The sequence below is a fragment of the Rana temporaria genome, chromosome 8, assembly GCF_905171775.1.
Source record: "Rana temporaria chromosome 8, aRanTem1.1, whole genome shotgun sequence".
Taxonomy (NCBI): domain Eukaryota; kingdom Metazoa; phylum Chordata; class Amphibia; order Anura; family Ranidae; genus Rana; species Rana temporaria.
The window spans coordinates 59,229,316-59,253,332 of NC_053496.1; the positions used below are offsets into that span (position 1 = coordinate 59,229,316).

Here is a 24,017-nt window from a genome sequence, read left to right on the forward strand (position 1 = left end):
CCCCTATGCACCAATATAGCATTCATGTACTTTTTTTTGCAAAAATCAGAGCTTTCTATTAAAGCTATAGTCATTTACTTTTCTTGTCCTATCCACATTTCCATGAGTAATGTCTTTCTTCCTGATCAGACTTTAGGTCATGACACAGGAAGGAGTTGACCAGCTGACCTCATGAGCACACACCCTACATCATCCACCCTCCCACTCCCAGGTGCACGTTTTTTTTAAATGAAATGCAATCAATCAGTGTTCACCCTTCTCACTAAATACACAATGGAGGGTTATTTACGAAAGGCAAATCCACTTTGCACTACAAGTGCACTTGGAAGTGCAGTCGCCGTAGATCTGAGGGGGACATGCAAGGAAAATAAAAAACAGCATTTTTGCTTGCACATGATTGGATGATAAAATCAGCAGAGCTTCCCCTAATTTCAGAGCTTCCCCTCAGATCTACAGTGACTGCACTTACAAGTGCACTTGTAGTGCAGAGAGGATTTCCTTTAAGTAAATCAACCCCAATATACAATCAGATTGTATAGTGTATGCCCATGTTTATACACCTAAAGTTACTAGTTGTGCTTCCAGTGCCATTAATTATTAACGGCACACCAAACACACTCCTTCCTGTGTCATGACCTAAAGTCTGATCAGGAAAAAATATATTTTTGCAAAAAAAATACATGACTGCTATATTGGTGCATAGGGAGCTGGAATTTAGAAAAAAAAAAAAAAAAAGTGAACTTTAACCTTTAAATTAGAATGCGGGCTGGAGGTCAAACAATGGACACGTCTGACCTTTCGCTCATAACACATTCTCTTAATTATATGGCAATTCACTACTACAGTAATAATAGTATTTTATGCTCTGCAACGCTAAAATATATTGTTTTGGGTAGTATGTGAAAGACTTTTCTAAAGTCTTATTTAGACATTTTCCTCAAGCATCTACAATATCATCTCAATAGCTAACTTTAACCGTTTGAAAGCAAAATACACCAATACAATGTACAAATGCCTGCTATCCTCAAATGGTCTGCAAGCTTCCAAAGAGGCTTACAGCAATAATCGCAAACAATGTGATCTGAGAATCCTACCTGCAATAAGGTAGACATTGCAGTGATTACTGTAAGGACAAGACACAAAGTAAGTATTTCTATTTATTATATATAAAAGTTTTTAAAATAAATGCAAAGCATGGAACTGGCAGAAGTTATAAGCATGAGCTCAGAGCTGCAGCTGAGAAATAAATATTAAACAATAAAACAGCATAAATGTGGATAAAAAAAAAAAAAAAGAACACTCAGTAAAGCTCTTCCAAGGGGGAATATTCCAGCCAACACATATTTTTCGGAGACGGGTAAACAATGCTGCTGAATCACACACTGGATTTTCATTTTTATATTAGATTCTGACAAAGTCCTTAGTTTTCCTACTCCTGCTGCAGCAAGAGAAGCCCTAGTCACCTTGTTGTATTCTCAGACATAGAACATTAAAATAATCCAATGTGAAGAGTAAAAGAGTAACCAATACATATGGGAAGTGGTCATTCAGCTAGCCAGCAAGTTTTGGATACACTGGCTCTTTAATCCCTAATTTTCCACCTGAATGTTTTTTTTAGCTCGATGCACAAAAACGCTTCGCAAGTCATCTGTTCAGCAATTGTCCCTGTTCACAGTGTTCAGGTGCCAGTAGCTGAACTCCCAAAGCGATACATGAGCCATTTTCAAAACAGAAAGCAGCGTTTGTCCCAGTGATGTCAATGGGAACGCACACAAAAACATGTATTAAGCCGCGTACACACGATCAGATGAGAACGGACCGGTTTCATCGGTTAACCGATGAAGCTGACTGATGGTCCATCGCGCCTACACACCATCGGTTAAAAAAACGATCGTGTCAGAACGCGGTGACGTAAAACACAACGACGTGCTGAAAAATGCTTCCAAGCATGCGTCGACTTGATTCTGAGCATGCGTGGATTTTTAACCGATGGTTGTGCATACTAACGATCGTTTTTTTTCCCCATCGGTTAGGAATCCATTGGCTAAATTTAAAGCAAGTTAGGTTATTTAACCATTGGTTAAAAAAAAGCCATGGGCCCCACACACGATCGCTTTTGACCGATGAAAACGGTCCATCAGACCGTTGTCCTCTGTTTAACCTATTGTGTGTACGAGGCCTTAGAGTACATGCACACAGAGAATAAAAACGCAGCCGGTATGGGCGTTGCGTGTTTTTTCTTTTCCAGGCTGTAATGTAAGCCTACATGTCCATGGGCACATAGGCATTTACAGGCGTATTAGAAGAGGAACGTTTACAGGCTGAAAAAAAACAACACAGGTGCACTCTTGAGAAGAATGTTTTAAAGGTTTTTTTTCTGCTGAATGCGTCTTAACGCGTCTAAAAGTGTTTAAATGCTATGCACATGAAACGTATACACGTAAATGCATTCCAATGGCCAGAATAAATAAAAATTCTAAACCAGTAGAATGCATTTATGTTTAAATGCTGTGGGGCAGATTCACAAACAATTGCATGGGCGCAGCGTATGTGAGATACGCTACGCCGCTGTAACTTACTTTTCCCAGCTTCGAATCCACAAAGAATTTGCGCTGTAAGTTAAGCCGGCGTAGTGCATCTCTCGCGGCGTAATGGCGCGCAATTCAAATGCGGCGAGTAGGGGGCGTGTTTCATTTAAATGAAGTGACTCCCCGCGCCAAACGAACTGCGCATGCGCTGTCCCTAAATTTCCCGCCGTGCATTGCGCTTAATGACGTCGCAAGGACGTCATTGTTTTGACGTGGACGTAAATTACGTACAGCCCGATTCACAGACGACTTGCGCAAACAAAATAAAAATTTTAAAATTATACGCGGGAACGACGGCCATACTTAACATTGAGTACGCCACCATATAGCAGCTTTAACTATACGCCGGAAAAAGACGACTAAAGACGACGTAAAAGAATGCGACGGCCGCTCGTACGTTCGTGGATCGTCGGAAATAGCTAATTTGCATACTTGACGCGGAAACCGACGGGAACGCCACCCAGCGGACGCCGAAGAATTGCATCTAAGATCCGAAGACGTACGCCTGTCGGATCTAACCCAGATGCCGTCGTATCTTTTTTTGAGGATTCAAAACAAAGATACGACACGGGAAATTTGAAAGTACGCTGGCGTATCAGTAGATACGCCGCCGTACTCTCTTTGTGGATCTGCCCCTGCATGCCTAGATGTAGCTTTTAGCGCTTTTTTAATGCTGCATTTTCCTGCCAGCAGTTCTGGCGATCAGAGGGGCTTTTTTTGATGCCCCATGTGTATAAGGCCTTAAAATGTGTTTTTTTGGACGCTCCCAGAATAAAAACATGTGGGCCAAAAAAGCATGCTTATGCCCCAAAGAAGCTCCTGTATAGCACATTACGTGCACAAAAAAAAAAAAAAAGACTCAAAATCGCTTAACTGTGCTACGCTCAAATGTGAATGGGGCTAAAGAGCTCATAAAATAATAATGTACTACTCATTTCAAATTCTAAATTGTCTTCTCTGCATTCAGTAGCAGCTCTTCTAGTATATATATAAGAAGATACTCCCCAGACACTAAACAGCTGACCAAGGAGACAAAGATACAATATAACCTGCCTCTAATACATTACATGTCATTTCTCATTATAAAATGTTACTTTATTCTTTCCATAAGTCCTGCCTGCTGAGTGTGGTCCTCCTTTCACAAATCATATTTTCTGGTCTTACCAAAACATTTACACTTCCATCAGAGATGCAGAAGATAAAACTCATCATTACTGGTATTTCCCAATAATACTGCAGTAGATTAGAAGAATGGTATAAGGATGGGTAAAGCTGGGTTCACACCTGCATGTGCTTTGCATGGGTGCATTTTTTGGGTGCATTTGTGCAGCACATTTTCCATTCTTTTTGAAGTGCATTTTTTTTATTTTATGTTTTTTTTTTTTTTTGTAGGAGGAGACTAGACACAAAAGCCTACCAAAAATGCACAAAGAACACATGTACATGCATTTTTCATGTGTTTTTAATGCACTTCTATTGAACTCTATGGACCAAAAAGCACACCTTTCTGCATAAAAATAAAAAAAATTCTCTGTACCTATTCCAAAAACACATCGCTGGAAACTGCATACATATGCACAGGACACCACGTTAAATCGATCGTCGAACGTTCCTGTGCTTCTGAAAACGCACTAAACCCCCCACATATATGTGAACCCAGCCTAAGACATCCTTTTTTCCCCCAAATAAAATATTTCCATAATGAATACTCTTTCATCACAGGATTATTACCTCCATGCACATGCATTGTATAGATGTTTGGAGGGGTGTCAGTAATGCTCAGCATGAAGCACCTGCCATGCCCTGTACAGGATGGCCCCCAATCACCATCTCTGGCTATGGTCCTTGGCAGGTCATCGCCAGGAGAGGCTGCGATCGCCCAGCACAGGAGCTGTCATCACCCAGCAGCAGACAAGGAGGGGGGTGATCTGTATCATCTGTACCCTGACACACCATTCGCTCTAATGACTCCTGGGAACAATCAATTATTCAGAAGCATAGAAGACATTTCCCATCACCCCCCTGAACACTGATGATAGACAACAATCAGGGGGCAACAATGCAGCTGCTGGTCGATGCCAGTCAATGTGTGTCTGTATACGAGGAAAAAATTACAGAACCCAGCAGTGTACAGAGAATGGGCACACACTGGCAGGAGGATGCAGACTGCACAGCTTGCCATCCAGGATCCATAGGCTGTAGAATGCAGCTTACCATACAGGGTGCCTCTGGTGACCTGTCCTCCCATGGCAATGGTCAGCGGTGCCGCTCACAGCCAGCAGCCAGGCTCATGCTGCTCCTCTCCTGGCACCCTCCATCTGAGAGATACTACTAATAATAACACAGGGACACGATGGGAGCCCCACACACACCCACAGAGCCGCCCCCTCCAGCCAGCAATGTCATGTTTATTTACATAAAGGGAGGGGCTACTGCTTTCCTGAAATAGCAGAGAGCAGGGGATCTCCCTTCAAGGAGCAACCCTCTGTACTGCTTCCAGTCTACACACAGCAATCACACATTCATCCTGCACCTCCATTATATTATATTATAGATATACTAAAATATGGCAACACATATACTCAAATTATATGAGCACAAAACAGAAAATTATATATATTTATATATACACACACACACACCTGCACCCAATCCACTTACAATAGCATAATGATGCAGCTGTTATCTCTTACCCACTAGCAGTGGCGACTGGTGCTAAAAAAAATTGGGGGACACACACTCACCAGTGGACGCTTTGCGTTCCATAGGGACGCAATGATGAATATTTAAACTTGGGGGGACGCACTCACCAGAGGACGCTTTGCATTCCATGGGACGCAATGATGAATATTGAAATTTGGGGGGGGGGGGACGCACTCACCAGAGGATGCTTTGCATTGCATAGGACGCAATGATGAATATTGAAACTCGGGGGGGGGGGGACGCACTCACCAGAGGACGCTTTGCGTTCCATGGGACGCAATGATGAATATTGAAATTTGGGGGGGGACGCAATCACCAGTGGACGCTTTGCATTCCATAGGACGCAATGATGAATATTGAAACTCTGGGGGGACGCACTCACCAGAGGACGCTTTGCATTTCATGAGACGCAATGATGAATATTGAAATTTGGGGGGGATGCACTCACCAGAAGACGCTTTGCGTTCCATGAGACATAATGATGAATAGGGAAACTGGGGGGGCGTGCACTCACCAGAGGACGCTTTGCGTTCCATGAGACATAATGATGAATATTGAAACTGGGGGGGGGGGGGCGCGCACTCACCAGAGGACGCTTTGCATTCCATAGGACGCAATGATGAATATTGAAACTCTGGGGGGACGCACTCACCAGAGGACGTTTTGCATTTCATGAGACGCAATGATGAATATTGAAATTTGGGGGGGATGCACTCACCAGAGGACGCTTTGCGTTCCATGAGACATAATGATGAATATGGAAACTGGGGGGGGGGGCGTGCACTCACCAGAGGACGCTTTGCATTCCATAGGACGCAATGATGAATACTGAAACTTGGGGGGAACACACTCACCAGAGGACGCCTTGCGTTCCATGGGACACAATCAGGGCTGGACTGGGACAAACATTTGGCCCTGGACTTCATCCAGACTGGCCCATTTTGACAGGTCTCTCCCATGGCGGCCGGACAACTCCCCTCTCCCCCTTCACTAGCCACTCTACTTTATTAGAGTAGAACGGCTGGTACTGGTACTCTTATAGGCAGTACCAGTGGGGAAGCTAGACATTATTTCACCTGGGGCAAAGAATCAGTTCGGTGTCCCCCCCTTATGGGACAAGATTAGGCAGAAGTGAGAAACTCCCAGGCCATAGCTGTTGAGTCAGCTGTCTGTCCCCTCCCCCATGCTCCTCTGTCGTCCCCCCTGCTCCTCTGGTCCTCCCCCTGCTTCTCTGCTCCCCCCAGGTGAGCGCTGCGGGGAGGGAGAGGAGGTGAGCGCTGCGGGAAGGGAGAGACAAAGGAGCGGAGGGGGGCTGCGGTCTGCTGTCACTGAAGCCCACTGAGCCATCGGCCCACCGGGAAACTCCCTGTAGTCCCAATGGCCAGTCCATCCCTGGACACAATGATGAATATTGATTCACTAAAAAAGTGGGAGGGCTCGGGACAATCTGAAACAAGCCAATTAGAGCCTTAGCCTCAAATCATATGCTTTTCAAAAATGTATGGACCTAATAGACACCCATTAGGTCCCTTTCACACAGGCGTGTCCATGTACGGACTACACTTTGCTCAGCAGGGATCAATCCACTGATCCCCGCTGAGCAGACGGATGACGGGTCCGTCTGCTTGCTGTGCGGATATGAACCTGTCAGAGCCCAGCTGTCCTCTATGGAGAGCGGATGAAAACGGACCGGCTGGCTGTTTTCATCTGATTCTATCCGATCCAATTCTACAGACGGATTGGAAAATAGGGTTTCCATCCGTCTGAATTTCACAGACAGGATCGTATATCCGCGGATGTCAGCGGACATGTGACCACTGACATTACTCCATAGGGCTGAATGGAGCATCCAATCAGGTCCGCCTGAAAAACTGACAAGCGGACCTGATCGGAAAGCTCATGTGAAAGAGCCGGCGTCCCTCACAGTGCACACACATACTAACGATTTATTTTTAATAAATGATAATATGACTAACAGTTTTTAACATGTTAAAGTAGCTTTCTTCTTTGGCAAACCAATTTTGGGAACTTTTTTTGGGGGGGTACCCCTGCACCCCTTATAGACCAGCCGCCACTGCTCACTATGTTAAATGCAAAACAATGTAAATATTAGGCAGCGCTTGCTAGTATTGTCTATATATATATATATATATATATATATATATATATATATATATTTATTATGTATATATTAAATATAAAAAATAAATGTATATGTGCTCTATAAAAAAAAAAAAAAAAAATTATATATATATATATATATATATATATATATATATATATATATATATATATATATATATATATATATATATATACCGTATATATAATGCCACTTTGTATAATCCAAACAAAACAGTTCATAATGAACTCATATACATATACATTATATATATATAAAAAAATTCTAGCGAATATACCCAGTCTAAATAAATGTGTAAATCCTGCATAATCCAGACAAAGAAAAGTTCATAAGATGCAAAGAAAAAGTGCGTAACAATTGAACAGCAAAAACAGAATTTGTAACATGAGCATTTTCTTGTCACTGTGCTCCTTGTCTAATGGTCTATAGTGGTATTGAACCTAAAAGCAAGCATTAATTATATTGCAGCTTATTAAATCTTAGATGTGATGGCTGCATTCGTTTTCCTTTTTAGGCTTTTTGTATTATTTTCACCAATTGATCTAGCCAGATGTAGCAGTTTAGAGGGTTGAGATAAACTATTTACCATCGACAGGGGTGCTTACAGTGGTCAGCTTTTATTTATGTAAAACCTTTACCTCGATAGGAAAAAAAAAACAGCTGTAACTGCTTATAAAGTATTAGCTGGAGTTCAGGTTCTGTTAGTGTATTTAAATCTGCTAGAACATCTAAAACAACCCCCCAGATTAACAATGCTGCTGTCCAAATGTGCCCCCTGTTCTCATTCATCCAGAGTGGGGGCACCCTAATACAGGGTACGTGTTACTGGTCAGATCACCTGCTGAAAACAGAGAAGAAAACCCTAAAAAAATAGAAAACAAATGCAGCCACCACATCTAATGATTGGTAAGCTTCAATATATTACGCTTTTGGTTTTGGATTTAATATGCTTTAAAAACTCACATGTGATGTTCACCTATCCCTCACTTAGCAGGTGTTTGGTAACTACAGCTATTGAATTATACCCTTCCCTTTAAAGCATATCTAAACACATGAACAGAAATGTAATATATTACCCTTTTCTAGTCCTTGAATGTGATGGCAGCATTAGTTTTCTATTTTCAGGATATTATTTTCCATTTATATTCACCTGGCATTTAGAGATGGGCAGGGTTCGGCAGCACCTATGGGAAGTTGTCACATGATTGCATCTCCACTGGACAATTATGTGTTCTGCCCTTGCACACAAAAAGGCAGTGAAACTTGTGACCTCATTGACTTAAAATGGCCAAATGGCTGTATGCAATCAGTTAGTTATTAATCAAATATAGCTATGTGGCCTTACTAGGTCAATGACGTCATGAGCATACCTGCCCCTTTGTGTATGTCCAGCTGCAGGGCAGTGAATGCCCCATCCGTGTTGACTGAGTTAGCAGTGATGCAATTGTGTGACAGCTCCCCATAGATTTTGCCACCAATCTTTCAAGCTGACCACCAATTGTATCGGCATGTGCCTACGTCATCGGCACATGCGCACTGAAGCAACAGCTCATTTGCGCTGTTTCTTCAGCTGATGTGCCATTACCGGTGGCTCCCGCATCACAACGATACCCGGAAATAACTGTGGGAGACATGTCACAGGGTAGAGCAGTGTGTACCAGGAACGCTGCTGGGGCTTCGATCTAAGGCGAGTATTTCATAATAAACTAGTATGCTATGCTAGTTTAGTTAGTGAAGCAATGAGAAATGAGCAGTGGCGGGCTGAATGGACACGAAGAACAGCGGCTCGGCTCGGGTGCCACCATAGCAAGCTACTTGCTGTGAGGGCACTCAGCAGGAGGGAGGAGTCAGAATCACCGTTGAGGAACCAGAGAAGAGGAGGATCTGGGGTGCTCTGTGCAAAACCAAAGCACACAGCAAGGGGGGGGGGGTGGTTTTGTGGTTTATGGTGGTTACAGTATAATTGTAGTATTGGAATTGTGACAAATAAGGGGGGGTTGCTTATCACAGGATGGCTTCACATTAAAGCACAATGTATGCATAGTGTGGTTCGATTCATACACACAGAGTACAGGTACTTTGCTCTCTGTGCACTGTAATGCATCCAATTATGTTGCCTTGCGGTGCACTGAAAAAAAGATGAAGGCGGTAGGTATTTTGGCCTGTGGATGCACATTGAGAGCCCACTGAAAATGAATAGGCAGTGCACCCAGGGCTGTCTTAATGAGAGGGCACACCTGGGCACCGCCCAGGGGCCCCATCTGCATAGGGGGCCCCTGCCCCTTTCCCAAAGCAGCTGGTCCTTGAGCCTGGGCTGCCCCTCTACATCCCAGATATCCCCCCAGCACTCTGACCCCCTCTACACCCTAGATATCCCCTACCTCCTACCTAATTGATTTCTGTTTACCTGCACTGTTTCCATTGTAGGGGCCCCAGAGCATTACTTTGCCCAGGGGCCCATGATGCTATTAAGATGGCCCTGAGTGCACCACAATGAGCACCGATGTGCCAAAAATGTGCGCATTAGTAGAATCAGATATAGAGCTGGATGCTCACTGGAGGGTACAACTGCTCTACTTTGTTTAAACCATCTGGATTCTGGAGGGACAAGGAGATCCACTATCACAGCCATTTATCTGTATGAGCAAAGAGGAAAAGCATAAACAATAAATAGCAGGTGTTTCCAGGTTATCAAGATATCCAGTCAGGGCCCAGGGCAGTCACACCGCCAAATCCTCAAGAGTCAGGAATAAGGCCGGTTTTACATGATGTTATAAAGTTTAACCATGAATAAAAGGAATGTATTTATGAACAGCAGAAGTTACTGTGGAGCTGGTGACCATTTAAAACCTCTCAAATTTTTATATTTATATACATTGATATCAATTCAGGCCTTATTGGCTTTTGCTTTTTGACTTTTATTTCAGCTTTCATACACTAACCCATTTTTGTTTTATCATTGTAATTTAGATTAGAGGTTTACATTTTACCTCAGAAAAATCACCTTGTGGTAACCTTGCAGTGTGCTTCAACCTTACAGAGAACCATTGTACATTGTTAGCTGCTCTTTTTTTAACCTGTGTTGGTCCTTCCCAAACTTGCATAACAAGCAGAGAATGAATAGCTTGCATTGCTGGAACATAACAGGATTCTCATTTAGCTACTTATTGACCCGACATCCTGTTTAATCCATCTCACAGCATTTATCACAGGTAAGAGCAGCCCTTTCTCCAGTACAAACAGTACACATCACCTCTTTGTGTTAGCTGATCCTTCACTGAATACTACACAGCAACCTAAACCTGTGCAAACTTTCTCTGTGAATTGTAAACCTCAGGATATGTATTACTAAGTCGGTAAGTTATTTTAAAAGGTCATGGGGGGGGGGGGGCTGTGCATTTTTTCAAGGCCCCACAAACTTCCCCCAAATGAATGGGTAAATCGGTTCTGATAAAACGGTCTAAGAAGGGACGTGCCTTCACTTTGGATGGATCTAGTGGCGTCTGATTAACCAAGATTTCCCCTTACCTCCTGTTTCTATGACAACTCACACATTTCAATTTTACATCGCTTTCAGCACCAGAGACGATGGTCACAGGAGAAAAAGAGAAGGTAAACCGTGGACACAGGCAACAACGCTAATCTAACAGGGGTTAAAACTCCTTCTATATAAAAAAAGTTTGAATTTCCATACACTTTAATATTACCATAACAGATATGAAATGATTGCATTTACAGATTAAAATGTGCATAGTGCAGCATCTCTAGTAAGGCATAAAAAATAACATTAATAAACATTTCCTTAGTTTTACTATGTAAAATCTGGTGGCTGTGGTTGCAACACACTGGGGATTATTTACGAAAAGGCAAATCCACTTTGCACTACAAGTGCACTCTCAAGTGCAGTCGCTGTTGATCCGAGGGGGTCATGCAAGGAAAAAACAAACAAACACATTTTAGCTTGCACATACTTGGATGATTAAGTCAGCAGAGCTTCCCCTCAGATCTAGAGTGACTGCACTTTCAGTGCACTTGTAGTGTAACGTGGATTTGCCTTTAGTAAATCAACCCCACTGTTTGTTTCATGGTAATATCAAGTAACAAGGAGAAACCAATTGGTTCCATTATCCAGTGTTTTTTTTATTTTTTTCAAACATCTTAAAAGTTCCACTGACACTTTCACTTTCTTAAGCTGGACATACAGCATACAATTTTCTTATAACATTTTCTTTAGATTTAGATTTGACCTTCTATTATATGGTTTTGGTAAATCTAAATCTATGTTGCACAAGAAAATTGTATAATGTGTGGTCAGCCCTAGGAACATTACAGCATGTGTTTGTATGAATTATGTTCTTTAAAATGCATTGATACATATTGTACATACTTTTTCTTGACTATTAAGGGTTTAAAGTGTCAATAAACCCTCATCATAAAAAATATCAATAAATATTGTATTACAGTGCGTTAAAGTATTCATACCCCTTGAAATTTTCCAAATTTTGTCATCTTACAACCAAAAACTTGAATGTTTTTTATTGGGATTTTATGTGATAGACCAACACAAAGTGGCACATAAAAGTGGAAGGAAAATTATAAAATTATAAATAAGCTGTCTACAGATGCTACTGACTGAACAATCTACCAGAGTTACCAACATCTAAGACATACAAAAGCCTTCTCAAACAATTCATTCAAATTATTTTGAGTCAGGTAGACCTTGGCACTGCATAGTTGTCAGTAAATCTGAAGGAAATTGTGCAATCAGAAAGTAATATGTCTGGCCAGCTTAAAACCTGCATTTATCTGTGTTGAAAAATGATTGCCTCAAAACGCTTATTTTCCTACAAGTTGGAAAATTGCAATGGATTTTTAGCTAGAAAACTACAAGGTTATTTATGTCCATCAAATCTTCTCTGAACTGGGCCTGTTGTTATCTTAGCTACTTTGATAGTGAGTATTATTTTAAAAAATATGCAAAAAATCTGAATATATATATGAATTACACTACACCATATATAGATGCAGATTATATCACAATAGCCAGGTGTGGCAAGGCTACAACCAACATGCAATAAGTTCTGAAGATATAAAAATATTAGAATGTATAGGCAGAGACAGCATATTAGAATATATAGAAAATGTGTAGAAAACTGCACCTACTCCTACTTAAACAAGCAAATTAATTCCTGAATGGGAATAGTATGTGGCCAATTAAGGCTAAAGCTGCTACCAAGCCCAATCAGGGTCCGATAAACACACACACAGTGTGTATGTGTGTATGTATATATATATATATATATATAGTGTATATATATTACACACACAAACACAGGCAGCGCTATTATAGTGCTGTGTGTGTGTGTGTGTGTATGTATGTATGTGTATATATATATATATATATATATATATATATATATTAAAATATATAAAAAATATATAAAATATTAAACGGAGCTACAAAATTTGTAACAATGTTTAATGGGCTACAAACTTTAGGCCCGGTTCATAACTGAGCGATTTTTCTGCTTGAAGCTATAAAAATGCTCAACAAGCCTCTTAAGCTCTCTGTCACCTTAACGCCAGTCGATCAAAAAAAGTACATGAGCTTCTTTTTTGCAGATTAAGCCCCATAGACATCAATGGGAATGCCTAAAAATGTGCGACATGAGCGTTTTAAAAGTGCTCCATCTTGCGTTTTCTGCTCAGGCAACAGCTCTCCACCCCTAATGCTTTCTGTAAAACATCTCCTCGAAAACTCTAAGATAAAAACACGTGAAAGTTGCTCTGCTCAGGTGGGAATGTAGCCTTAGCTTGAGCTATAGCCGATAACAATATTAGGAAGTTTATTGCGCAAGACTAGCCATAGTCAACCCAAATGTATAGTAAGATTTCAGAGACAGTTGCACATATGTAACATTTTATACATATAAGTACACTTATGAAAAAAAAAAAAATGGGGAATAAAACTGAAAGCTTCATGGAATTGCAGGCCCCACCCGCCCAACCAACCAACCACAACTTAACATAAGTACACAAAAACTGTTTTATTTGGCAAAAACTTGGCCGCGACACCTTTATTGATTTTTTACAAATAATAATTTTATATTTTTATAACTTTAATTTATTCTTTCAGAAACAATATAAACCAACATATACCATATTTCTACCTGCTCAGTTCTTACAACTCGAGCAGTAGCACATTTTCAATCATAAATAAATAAAGTCCCCCCTGGATCCAGGGTGACCCATCACATAAAGTAGTCGCGACTGGGGCGGGAGGGAGTTCACGCTGCTTTTGCGTTCACCGGGCCAGAGGAAGAGCCCCGGTACCAGCTGCTCCTTAAATAAACTTCCCCATGCTTACAGCAGTTTCCCTGGATCCCCATTGGCTCTTCCTGTCTGGCTCCCTTACAGCTAATTAAGGAACAGGTGCTACATTAACCCCAACTAAACTGACTAAATAGCCTAATTTCCACAGCTCGGGGGGGCCGCAATCCCAAGAAAGTGGTCCCATATTGTGACCCCTTTTTCATTCTAAACATTGCCCGAGTATATCTAGCTTCAATGTTGCTAAGGCCCCTTTCAGACTGGGGCGGGAGCTGCGGTGGCGGTATAACGCCGCTAAAAATAGCGGCGCTATACCGCCGGAATTGCCGCGGGTATCAGCCGCTAGCGGTGCGGTATTAACCCCCGCTAGCGGCCGATAAAGAGTTAATACCGCCCGCAATGCGCCTCTATAGAGGCGCATTGCGGGCGGTATTGCCGAGGTTTCCCATTGTTTTCAATGGGAAGGAGCGGTGAAGGAGCGGTATACATGCCGCTCCTCTCACCGCTCCAAAGATGCTGCTGACAGGAGATTTTTTTGTCTCCCGCCAGCGCATCGCCTCAGTGTGAAAGCCCTCGGGCTTTCACATTGAGTCTGCAGTGAAGGAGTTTTTCAGGCGCGATAGCAGCGCTATTTTTAGCGTTGTACCGCCTGAAAAACTCCTCAATGTGAAAGGGGCCTTAGTAAAGGACCCAAAATCACGCAGCTAATGAAAAAGACAAAATTCCTGATCTATATACACGTTTCAAAGTATCATCATGGCAGTTAATAAGCTTTCATTTTCAGAAATCGCACCCAGCAATGGCACCCTTGTATTTCCCTCTGAACCAATTTCTTTGAATTCATTCTGTTGGTTTTATGACTACCATATTATCATTATTCATCACACTGAACAAAGTCCATGTCCACTTCCTTTTTAAACATATTAGGATAGTATGAACACTGTTCATATGCCATCTGTCACAGTAATAAAAATCACTCATTATCTAAGTATACATAGGAGTTTAGCAAACTTATCAAATTATACTTCCCTTTTTTCTTTAACTTATTGACAACATATTCAAAGTTCCTCTATTAAGCCTAAAGCACATTTCTACTTTGCTACATGTTCATATTCACATCCAGTAGCATTACTTAAAATAATCACACAGAATTTAAAAGTGACAGCACCTGTGGGGTAGATGACCTCCTGCTTGCTGTTACGGGGTGGGGTTGGGGGGCTCAGTGCTTAGCAACATGTTACACCCTAAATAACATGTCGCTAAAGGTAGAGTTAGCCTTTAACAATTGCTACTTACCATTTTAGATGCTTTTTTCTGAGAACTCCACGCTGAAAAATCATACTTGGTTCTCTTTGTTTGTGGCTGGGGGGCTGCGTTTGTCATATCTAACCCTGTGTCTACTGTGTTGACAGATATTATTATCAGCTGTAAACTAGATTTGAATACAGTTTCTCCTAACAAAGGGTTAATAATTTAAAGACTGGCCTCCTTCCATGTATGTTAAAGTGGTTGTAAAGTCAGAAGTTTTTTTTACCTTAAATGCATACATTCTTTTCCTTTCAGTGATACCACCAAACCAGGGACAGTTTTTCCTTTACCACTGTTAGCCCAATATTTGTGCACTGAACTGGTTGTAAAGTCAGAGGGTTTTTTAATCCTTATGCATTCTATACATCAAGATAAAAAACCTTCTGTGTGCAGCAGCCCCCCTTAGCCCCTTAATACTTACCTGAGTCCCATCTCGATCCATCGTTATTGCATGAGTGCCTAAGCTGTCTGGGACTCTCTCTCCTCATTGGTTGAGACAGCAGCAGGCGCCACTGGCCCCCGCTGCTGTCAATTAAGTCATTGAGCCAATGAAGAGAGAGAGGGGTGGGGCCAAACCACATCGCCATCTCTGAATGGACACAGAGCAGCGGTATGGCTCAGGTGCACCCATAGCAAGCTGCTTGCTGTGGGGGAACTCTGCAGGAGGGAGGGGCCAGGAGTACCGGAAGGGGACCCAAGAAGAGGATGATCTGGATTACTCTGTGCAAAACCAATGCACAGAGGAGGTAAGTATAACATGTTTGTTATTTTTAAATGAAAAAAAACAGACATTCGTATTTAATGAGAGGAAAGTGATTCTGAGTATATTTAGATACACTACCTCAACAATGATAATTCCTTTACTGTATCTTATTACAGTGTATATAAACTCTAATAATAAAATTATCTTTTTTGATCTCTTGCGGTCTGGTAAATTTACCATTGAATGTGCATGTTCTCCCTGTGCGCGTTTGGATTTCCTCCGGGTATTCCACTTTATCTCCCACACTTCAAAGACATGCTGGTAGGTTAACTGGTTTATGTCTATATTGGAATTACTATGTATACATGTGAGAATGGGATTGTAAGCTCCTTGAGAAGTGTACTATGGTCCTAACATGCTCTTTTCCTAGGGTGACAGCACTGTTCTTCCTCTATACAGTGCAGTTTTTATCTTAGGACGGTGTGTTTTCCTGGCAAAATCAATGAGTGAAAATAAAGAAGAAAAGGTGTTTAAAATTAATTCAGCGACCACATCTAAGGAGTGCAGAATGTTCAATGTTTGTTCTTTAGAAAGTTTAGAAAAGCTTTAGCCCTGGTTCACATTGATGCTACTTTGAAATCGCACTACTTCACTTGAAGTAGCAAGATTTCAAGATTTTCAAAGATTTCAAAGTAGCAAGATCAGCGCGATTTTAGGTGTTACTTGATAGACATCTGTGTGGCTTCATACACAGATGTCTATTAAAGTCGCACCTGAAATCGGCAAAAGTAGTGCATGAACTACTTTTGCAAATCGGTGCTGTGCCGCAAAAGCGGTGCTGCACCGATTGGAACAGTGCCATTGCCTCCAATAGGCTGCGACTTGTCATGCGATTTGATCTCTCAAATCGCATGACAAATCACTCCAATGTGTGAACCTAGGCTTAAGGATTATTTTAAAACCTGGCACTAAGACGTTTTGTTGGAGCATTGTGCACCTATCACTTTATTCCCCATTTTGTATTTTCTATGTTTTCTGTAGTGAGGTAGGGGTTACCTAGGTGTGGTCTGGGCTGAGCTCAGTTAGACAATAAACATTTAATTGTAGACCTTGTACCTTAACGTGACTATAGTAACATTCAGTAAACACACTCCAGCAGAACAGTAGTTCCAAAATTCTTAGGTAAAGCTAGTTATGGTATTTATTATCACTTTCCCAGCTCATCTGAAAATAATACAAGATTTTTTTTTTATTTTTTACATGATCTAATTTTCAAGGCTGTGACACATGGCTGGTGATCTGAATTGTGCTCTTCTCATACAGGGGCATTGGGTGGGCTTTTATCTTTACTACAATCTCAGGAGAGGTTTAGCGCAAACACAGCTCAATTTTATTGTTATTTTGTTCTCAATAAAGGAAAATTCCAAGACAGCAAAACCATACAAGTCAGTGGCGGCTGGTGCTCCAATTTTTTTTTTTTTTGGGGGGAGGGGGTGCAAACTAACTGAAAAATAAACCATCAGTTGCAGCCAATGTGCCCATCATATGCGGCCACTGTGCCCCCTAAAATGCAGTCACTGTGACCATCAAATGCAGCCACTGTGCCCACATCTCCCCTGCCTGCTTGCTGTCTGACTGGCACTTACCCCATCCTGGTGGCAGGTCAGGCAGCAGGTGATGGCGGCGAGCTATGGGACATGCAGCAGGTCAGGCGACGGCTCCTGCATCCTCCACGGTTCTCGTGAGCCTCTTTTTCTGTTCCGCTAGGCGTCCGATAGGGATGCCTGTGCCTTCAGCCATTCAGGTGATGGGTATTAGACCCGTGGTTCAGTGTTAGAAAAGTAAATATTAATTTGCTTTTCTAACACACTTGGGTGGGCTCAAAGCGCCATGCTCTGCCTTTTTTGCCTATGGCTCTAATCAGGTGCTTCAAAAAAACACCCCCACCGCTGTAATTCGGGTGCCCGACATCCGAAAATAGGCCAGATGCCTGAATACGGGGTGGCTATATCGGCCATGTATAGATTCATGCTATGCATGAATCTAACCATTTTACATATAGGGGGGTGGCGTGACAGAGGGGGCGGCGCTAGTGAGCCTATAATAGACACACTGCCACTAATACAGGTTATGGTGAAAAGGGACTAAAGGAATCAAAAAGCCCTCCAACCTTATCAGTGAGTAGCACATTAATTAATTTTTAGAACAGAAGGTATGGGCCTTCCTTCTGTATTGAACAGTATTGTAATTGTACTGTCCCTAGGGTTGCCAACTCATCCCTTTAAAACAGAACACATATTAATTACACAGGTTCTGAGGCTAATTTAATGCAAATAAGGCACCAAGTGAGTTTAATTACCTCCTTAATCAGCCACAGAACCTGTGTAATTAATATGTGTTCTGTTTTAAAGGGATGAGTTGGCAACCCTAACTGTCCCCCTTTTTATTGTAAAGTGCTGCATAAACCATTGGCGCTATATAAATCCCGTATAATAATAAGGTACACATCTCATTCCATCACAAAACCCCAAAATAAGAGGATTATCCCTTATTTAAGGATGGTGGACAAACCAGATATATCATACCTTTTTTGCTCCATTAGCATGTATCACAAAAAACTGAAATGTATGAAGTTTGGAATAAACGGCTCTATAATAGGCTATATTTGCATTATACATCAGGGCTTCTGGATGTGCATCTGGCTGATGGAGCATAATAGCCATTGCATGGCTCAGCCCTAAAATGAGATATACGGTAATCCTCGTATTTTTAGAATATGTGATAGAATGAGAAATGTGAATAACTTCTAAAAAGGCTTCACCATTCTACCACTGATAAAGGGAAATTCCTATTAGGGAATATCAGTGTCAGACGAGTTACAGTTATTTAGTTGCTGATTAGACAAGTAAACCTTTCAGAGCAGTCCTGGTTTTCAGCTTTAGTTATGTTAAAGCAAACCTAAAGCTGATAGTTTAGGTCATTTATATCCTAAAAACCCTGCTTCGCACTATACGGACAGACCTTAAAGTGGTTGTAAAGGCATAAGATTTTTACCTCTGCCTCTCTCTAGAGAATGCATGTCCGCAGAAATAGCGGGTATATATAAGCTAGACAAAAAAGAAAAAATACCGCGCTTAAACCCTAGAAAAATAACTAGCTCAGCTGCAACACGACAGTGTCATACAAACACAAATACAAGTAAAGAAAAAGAAAATGTTGCGCTATTAATATAGGTTAAGCTAAAACAAACAGTTGATAACAAAGAACAAAATTAATGAAAATAAAATTGCAAAGACCCAAAGTTTGGAAGGGAATGAACCACATAACTAGCAGTAAAGTCTTTGTATCAATCAAAATTGATTGTAAGCAAGTTCTTCAATGTAGAAAATAAATTCATATGTTGAAATCATATGTGGTGACCAACACCACTAAATAAAGGATGGAGGCTTACCGGATGGCAAGCAATGAAGAGCTTGCGGCTGCAAACCCCAGCCAGGGCCTTTTGATGATCCTCGCAGGGAGATGACAGGGGATGGATGTTGAGGCCTCCCGGACACAGAACCACAGGATTGCAGCGTATCACACACAAAAAAGACTTAATGGTGAAGTACAGCAGGACCAGCACATATAAATTATTCGTGACTCGAGGGACCACCACCACCAAAACACCCTATGGATAGGAGGCTTACCAGAACAAAAAGCAGTGTGAGCATGTGGCTAAACCCCTAGCCAGGGCCTTTATATTCCCAAGCGGTGGCGATATATCTTAAGGGTCCTCCGGTATGTTATGGTCAGTGGATGCATAGGAAAAATAATAATGCCCACATGGTGAAGTATGTTGACTCAAAAGATTTAATAAAAAATAGAAACACTTACAGAATAAAAGCAGAAATGGATAAAAAGCCGGCCGGCTCTCATAAACGCCCGTCCACACGGAACGAAAAAACGTCTTGCGTCAGCACGCTACCTTCCCGACGCACGTTTCGTCAAAAGCTGACGTCATCTGGGTGCCCCAGATGACGTCAGCTTTTGACGAAACGTGCGTCGGGAAGGTAGCGTGCTGACGCAAGACGTTTTTTCGTTCCGTGTGGACGGGCGTTTATGAGAGCCGGCCGGCTTTTTATCCATTTCTGCTTTTATTCTGTAAGTGTTTCTATTTTTTATTAAATCTTTTGAGTCAACATACTTCACCATGTGGGCATTATTATTTTTCCTATGCATCCACTGACCATAACATACCGGAGGACCCTTAAGATATATCGCCACCGCTTGGGAATATAAAGGCCCTGGCTAGGGGTTTAGCCACATGCTCACACTGCTTTTTGTTCTGGTAAGCCTCCTATCCATAGGGTGTTTTGGTGGTGGTGGTCCCTCGAGTCACGAATAATTTATATGTGCTGGTCCTGCTGTACTTCACCATTAAGTCTTTTTTGTGTGTGATACGCTGCAATCCTGTGGTTCTGTGTCCGGGAGGCCTCAACATCCATCCCCTGTCATCTCCCTGCGAGGATCATCAAAAGGCCCTGGCTGGGGTTTGCAGCCGCAAGCTCTTCATTGCTTGCCATCCGGTAAGCCTCCATCCTTTATTTAGTGGTGTTGGTCACCACATATGATTTCAACATATGAATTTATTTTCTACATTGAAGAACTTGCTTACAATCAATTTTGATTGATACAAAGACTTTACTGCTAGTTATGTGGTTCATTCCCTTCCAAACTTTGGGTCTTTGCAATTTTATTTTCATTAATTTTGTTCTTTGTTATCAACTGTTTATATATAAGCTAGACTTTGTGAATTATGTGTACTTTATAGAAAATATTAAATAAAAATGATATATAAAAAAACAAACCTAAAGCATGGATTAAAATTTGATCTGTTCAGCAGAGACTGGCCGATTTTTAGTCCATGTATGGGCATGCGGGGTGGTACAATAACTCAACGGGTGGGATTCTCACATCCACATCTGCTAGTTGAACAAATTGATGCTTTGAAATTTTTGATAACATGGATGCCCTATAGTACAGACTTTATTCTTATTGTTCAACAAATTTCTAGATGAAATGGAAATTCAGCAGTGCTGATTTGATGCAATGTGACCTGAAACCTATCATGGGACGCAGCGTTTGTTTGAAGCCTGCCTGCCAGTGCCCGAGCCATTGCTGGTTTACTTATGCCGCCTACAGACGGCCTTTTTTTCTTTGATGAGAAATAAAAAAAATTGTGAAGTAAAAAAACGACGGTTTTGAAACTTCATTTTCAAAAACGACGTTGCCTACACACCATCGTTTTTTCAAAATGCTCTAGCAAAGCGCGGTTACGTTCAGCACTCTTTTCCATTGAAGCTCGCTTCGTAACTTGCTTCTGAGCATGCGCGGGTTTAAAAACGTTGTTTTAAACTTCGTTTTAGCTACACACGGTGATTTTTTGTGACACAAAAAACTACGTTTTGAAAAACGACACAAAAAATTGAAGCATGCTCGAATTTTTTTTTTGTCGTTTTTCAGAAGACATAAAACTACGTTTTCCCCACACACGGTCATTTAAAATGACGTTTTTAAAAATGTAGTTTTTTTTCATCACATAAAGTGATGGTGTGTACGCGGCATTAGTGTAGAACATGGTGACATGGTCTGTTATCACAACATGCTTCATGGGTTAAAATGCAGTGTGCAGATAAAGAAAAACTAAAACACATACTTTATGAATTCATTTAAATCCAGAACTGAACAGTATACTGTATACTTAAAGGGTACACTTTTATTAACAGATCGAAAATAGTGAATCATTTAAAAATTACCAATATGTAGTTTCGGTGAACAATCACTCATTTTAGTTACATTTAAACAATGACAGCCCTTGCCACAATACAAATCTGACAACCACTGCTATTCGCACACACTCTGGGTGCTTATGAAGTATAACTATCAAAGCTATTTCTCGGTATTTTATCCATGTCCTCATTGTTTTGCATGTAATATTAATCCAACGTCTTACTTCAAAGCCTAATTTTAGCAGCACTTTAGCACCACTGAGTTTCAGGTATGGTATACTGTGTGCATTACAAATAACTGTGTAAGCCTCTGTGTAGATGACAGGGGCACCAAAAGAATGTTACAAAATGGTGTTCCAAATTTCCTAACCTCTCCTAGCCTTTTACTGGGGTAGAGAGATCCGACATAAAACCATTGAGGAGTTGGAAGTAAAGTCAGGAGACAAGGCCCTTATTTTCCATGGCATTGGCTAGGGTATCTATAAGTGGGGTTGTCACAAAGTGTAGATATTAGTAGAATCTGAAAGTAGAGATTTGGTAAGTATTCTATATATTTCAAAAGGTTTTTAAGGACCCATGGGAGAACAAATTAGTACAGTTACTGCACACCCACCTAGGATCAAAGGTCAAAGCCTTAACTTCTATTTCTAAATAGGAACAACATGGCTGCCCACATACATATATAATACAGTACATTCAGAAAAACAAAAATTATGCATAGAAAAAAAAGATGATGGTCTACTTTAAATGTTATAAAATGTCTATATTTAGGGCAGACTAACACTGTATACACATACATAGATCTAAATGGGTACCACTGAGAGCCTGAACCAGCCACTCTGACCCCTCCACAGCTCGGTGCTCCAGTGAGCGCTGGAGGGGCAGAGCAGAGAGCTGGTGACTGACAGTCACCAGCACACTGAAGACTGAGGACTGAGCGATCAGTGGTCTTTGATAGCTTGGTTCTTGGTCATAGAGACAACAGGGGACAGATGCAGCATCAGATCAGATTTTGGTGTGTTTTTTGAGTCACCTGGCTTTTTTTGCAAGTGCAAAACGCACCAGAAACACGATGGAGCAGTGTAAAAGCAGCCTAAGGGAATTAATGATGGAAGAAGATATTGATGTATTTGCAGAGGACTGAATAATAGCATGCAATACCAACATCCAGCTATTAATGCAAGAGACTTGTTGTACAAGCATATAATTAAGAGATAGAAACACATTTCCCTCTATACAAAGCTTGGGTATAGTCTTGTACATTATGCAGTTCAGTACTGCTATAAGTTCACCAAAAAAATGCTTTGGAACTGGGAAATGCGCAGAAAAGGGAAAATAAAATGAGTTGCAAGAATAGCCTCACTTATGTGAAATATGTATCAAACCCAACCTATTTGTAATTACCTTTACAAATCTCATAATTGGCCCATAAAGGGCTGTTGTATAGAAAGATGGACCCTTTCAAAAGAATTGCTTGTTATGCTGCATACACATGACCGTTTTTCATGACGAGAAAAATGCAATTTTTTTAATTGGTCATTAAAAACAGAGCATTTTTTTCGACGTGAAAAATGGGCATTAAAAATTTAGAACATGCTCTATTTTTTCTCGTCTTTTTTCACGTTGTAAAAAACGGTCGTGTGTAGGCTTTAACGATGGGGGGGAAATGGCGCAATGTTACTCGCAACTAGAAGCTGGCACAAAAATGCTATTATCTTCTTTTCTAGCTTTTTTTGAGCTTATGAAAACCGCTAGTATGCATGGAGCCTAAGACCCCTTTCACACTGAGGAGTTTTTCAGGCGGTACAGCGCTAAAAATAGTGCTGCTATATCGCCTGAAAAACTCCTGCCCAGCAACCTCAATGTGAAAGCCGGAGGGCTTTCACACTGAGGCGATGCGCTGGCAGGAGATAAAAAAAAAACTCTTGCTAGCAGCATCTTTAGAGCGGTGAGAGGAGCGGCGTGTATACCGCGCCTTTCCATTTAAAACAATGGGAAAACGCGGCAATACCGCCCGCAATGCGCCTCTGCAGAGGCGTATTGCGGGGGGTATTAACCCTTTATCGGCCGCTAGCGGGGGTTAATACCGCACCGCTAGCGGCCGAATCCCGCCGCAAATCCGACGGTATAGCGCCGCTATTTTTAGCAGCGCTATACCGCCACGAGCCTCCCGCCTTAGTGTGAAAGGGGCCTAAAAGGGAAAAAGAAGTTCAAAAACTGTATTAGTAGCATTTAGGAGTGTTTCTGCTGGAAAAACGCTCCAAATAAAACGTCAAAAACATTTTTTTTCTCTTCTCCTAGACACTGAAGCTCAAACAATGCTAATAGCTTAACCACTTGCCGTCGCCGCACCGTCATAATACGTCCACAAGATGGCACTCCTGGGCGAGATCACGTATTATGACGTCCGGCGCGTGAACGGCGATGGGGCGCGCGCGCGCGCCCCACCGCCGTTCACGATGATCAGATTC

General features: G+C 41.5%; 1 protein-coding gene across 2 annotated transcripts in view; it reads right to left on the reverse strand.

Moving 5' to 3' along the window:
• Positions 1 to 24,017, reverse strand: part of NEURL1 (neuralized E3 ubiquitin protein ligase 1) — a 354,357-nt gene that overhangs the window by 135,226 nt on the left and 195,114 nt on the right. Inside the window, exon 1 of one of the 2 annotated variants that reach the window (XM_040361854.1) lies at positions 4,803 to 4,948. The exons of the other annotated variant lie outside the window; for it this stretch is intronic. Coding sequence (XP_040217788.1) covers positions 4,803 to 4,836 — 34 coding nt within the window. The 5' untranslated portion in view covers positions 4,837 to 4,948. Of the gene's footprint in view, positions 1 to 4,802; positions 4,949 to 24,017 lie in introns of those variants that run through there. 2 annotated transcript variants of the gene reach the window in all.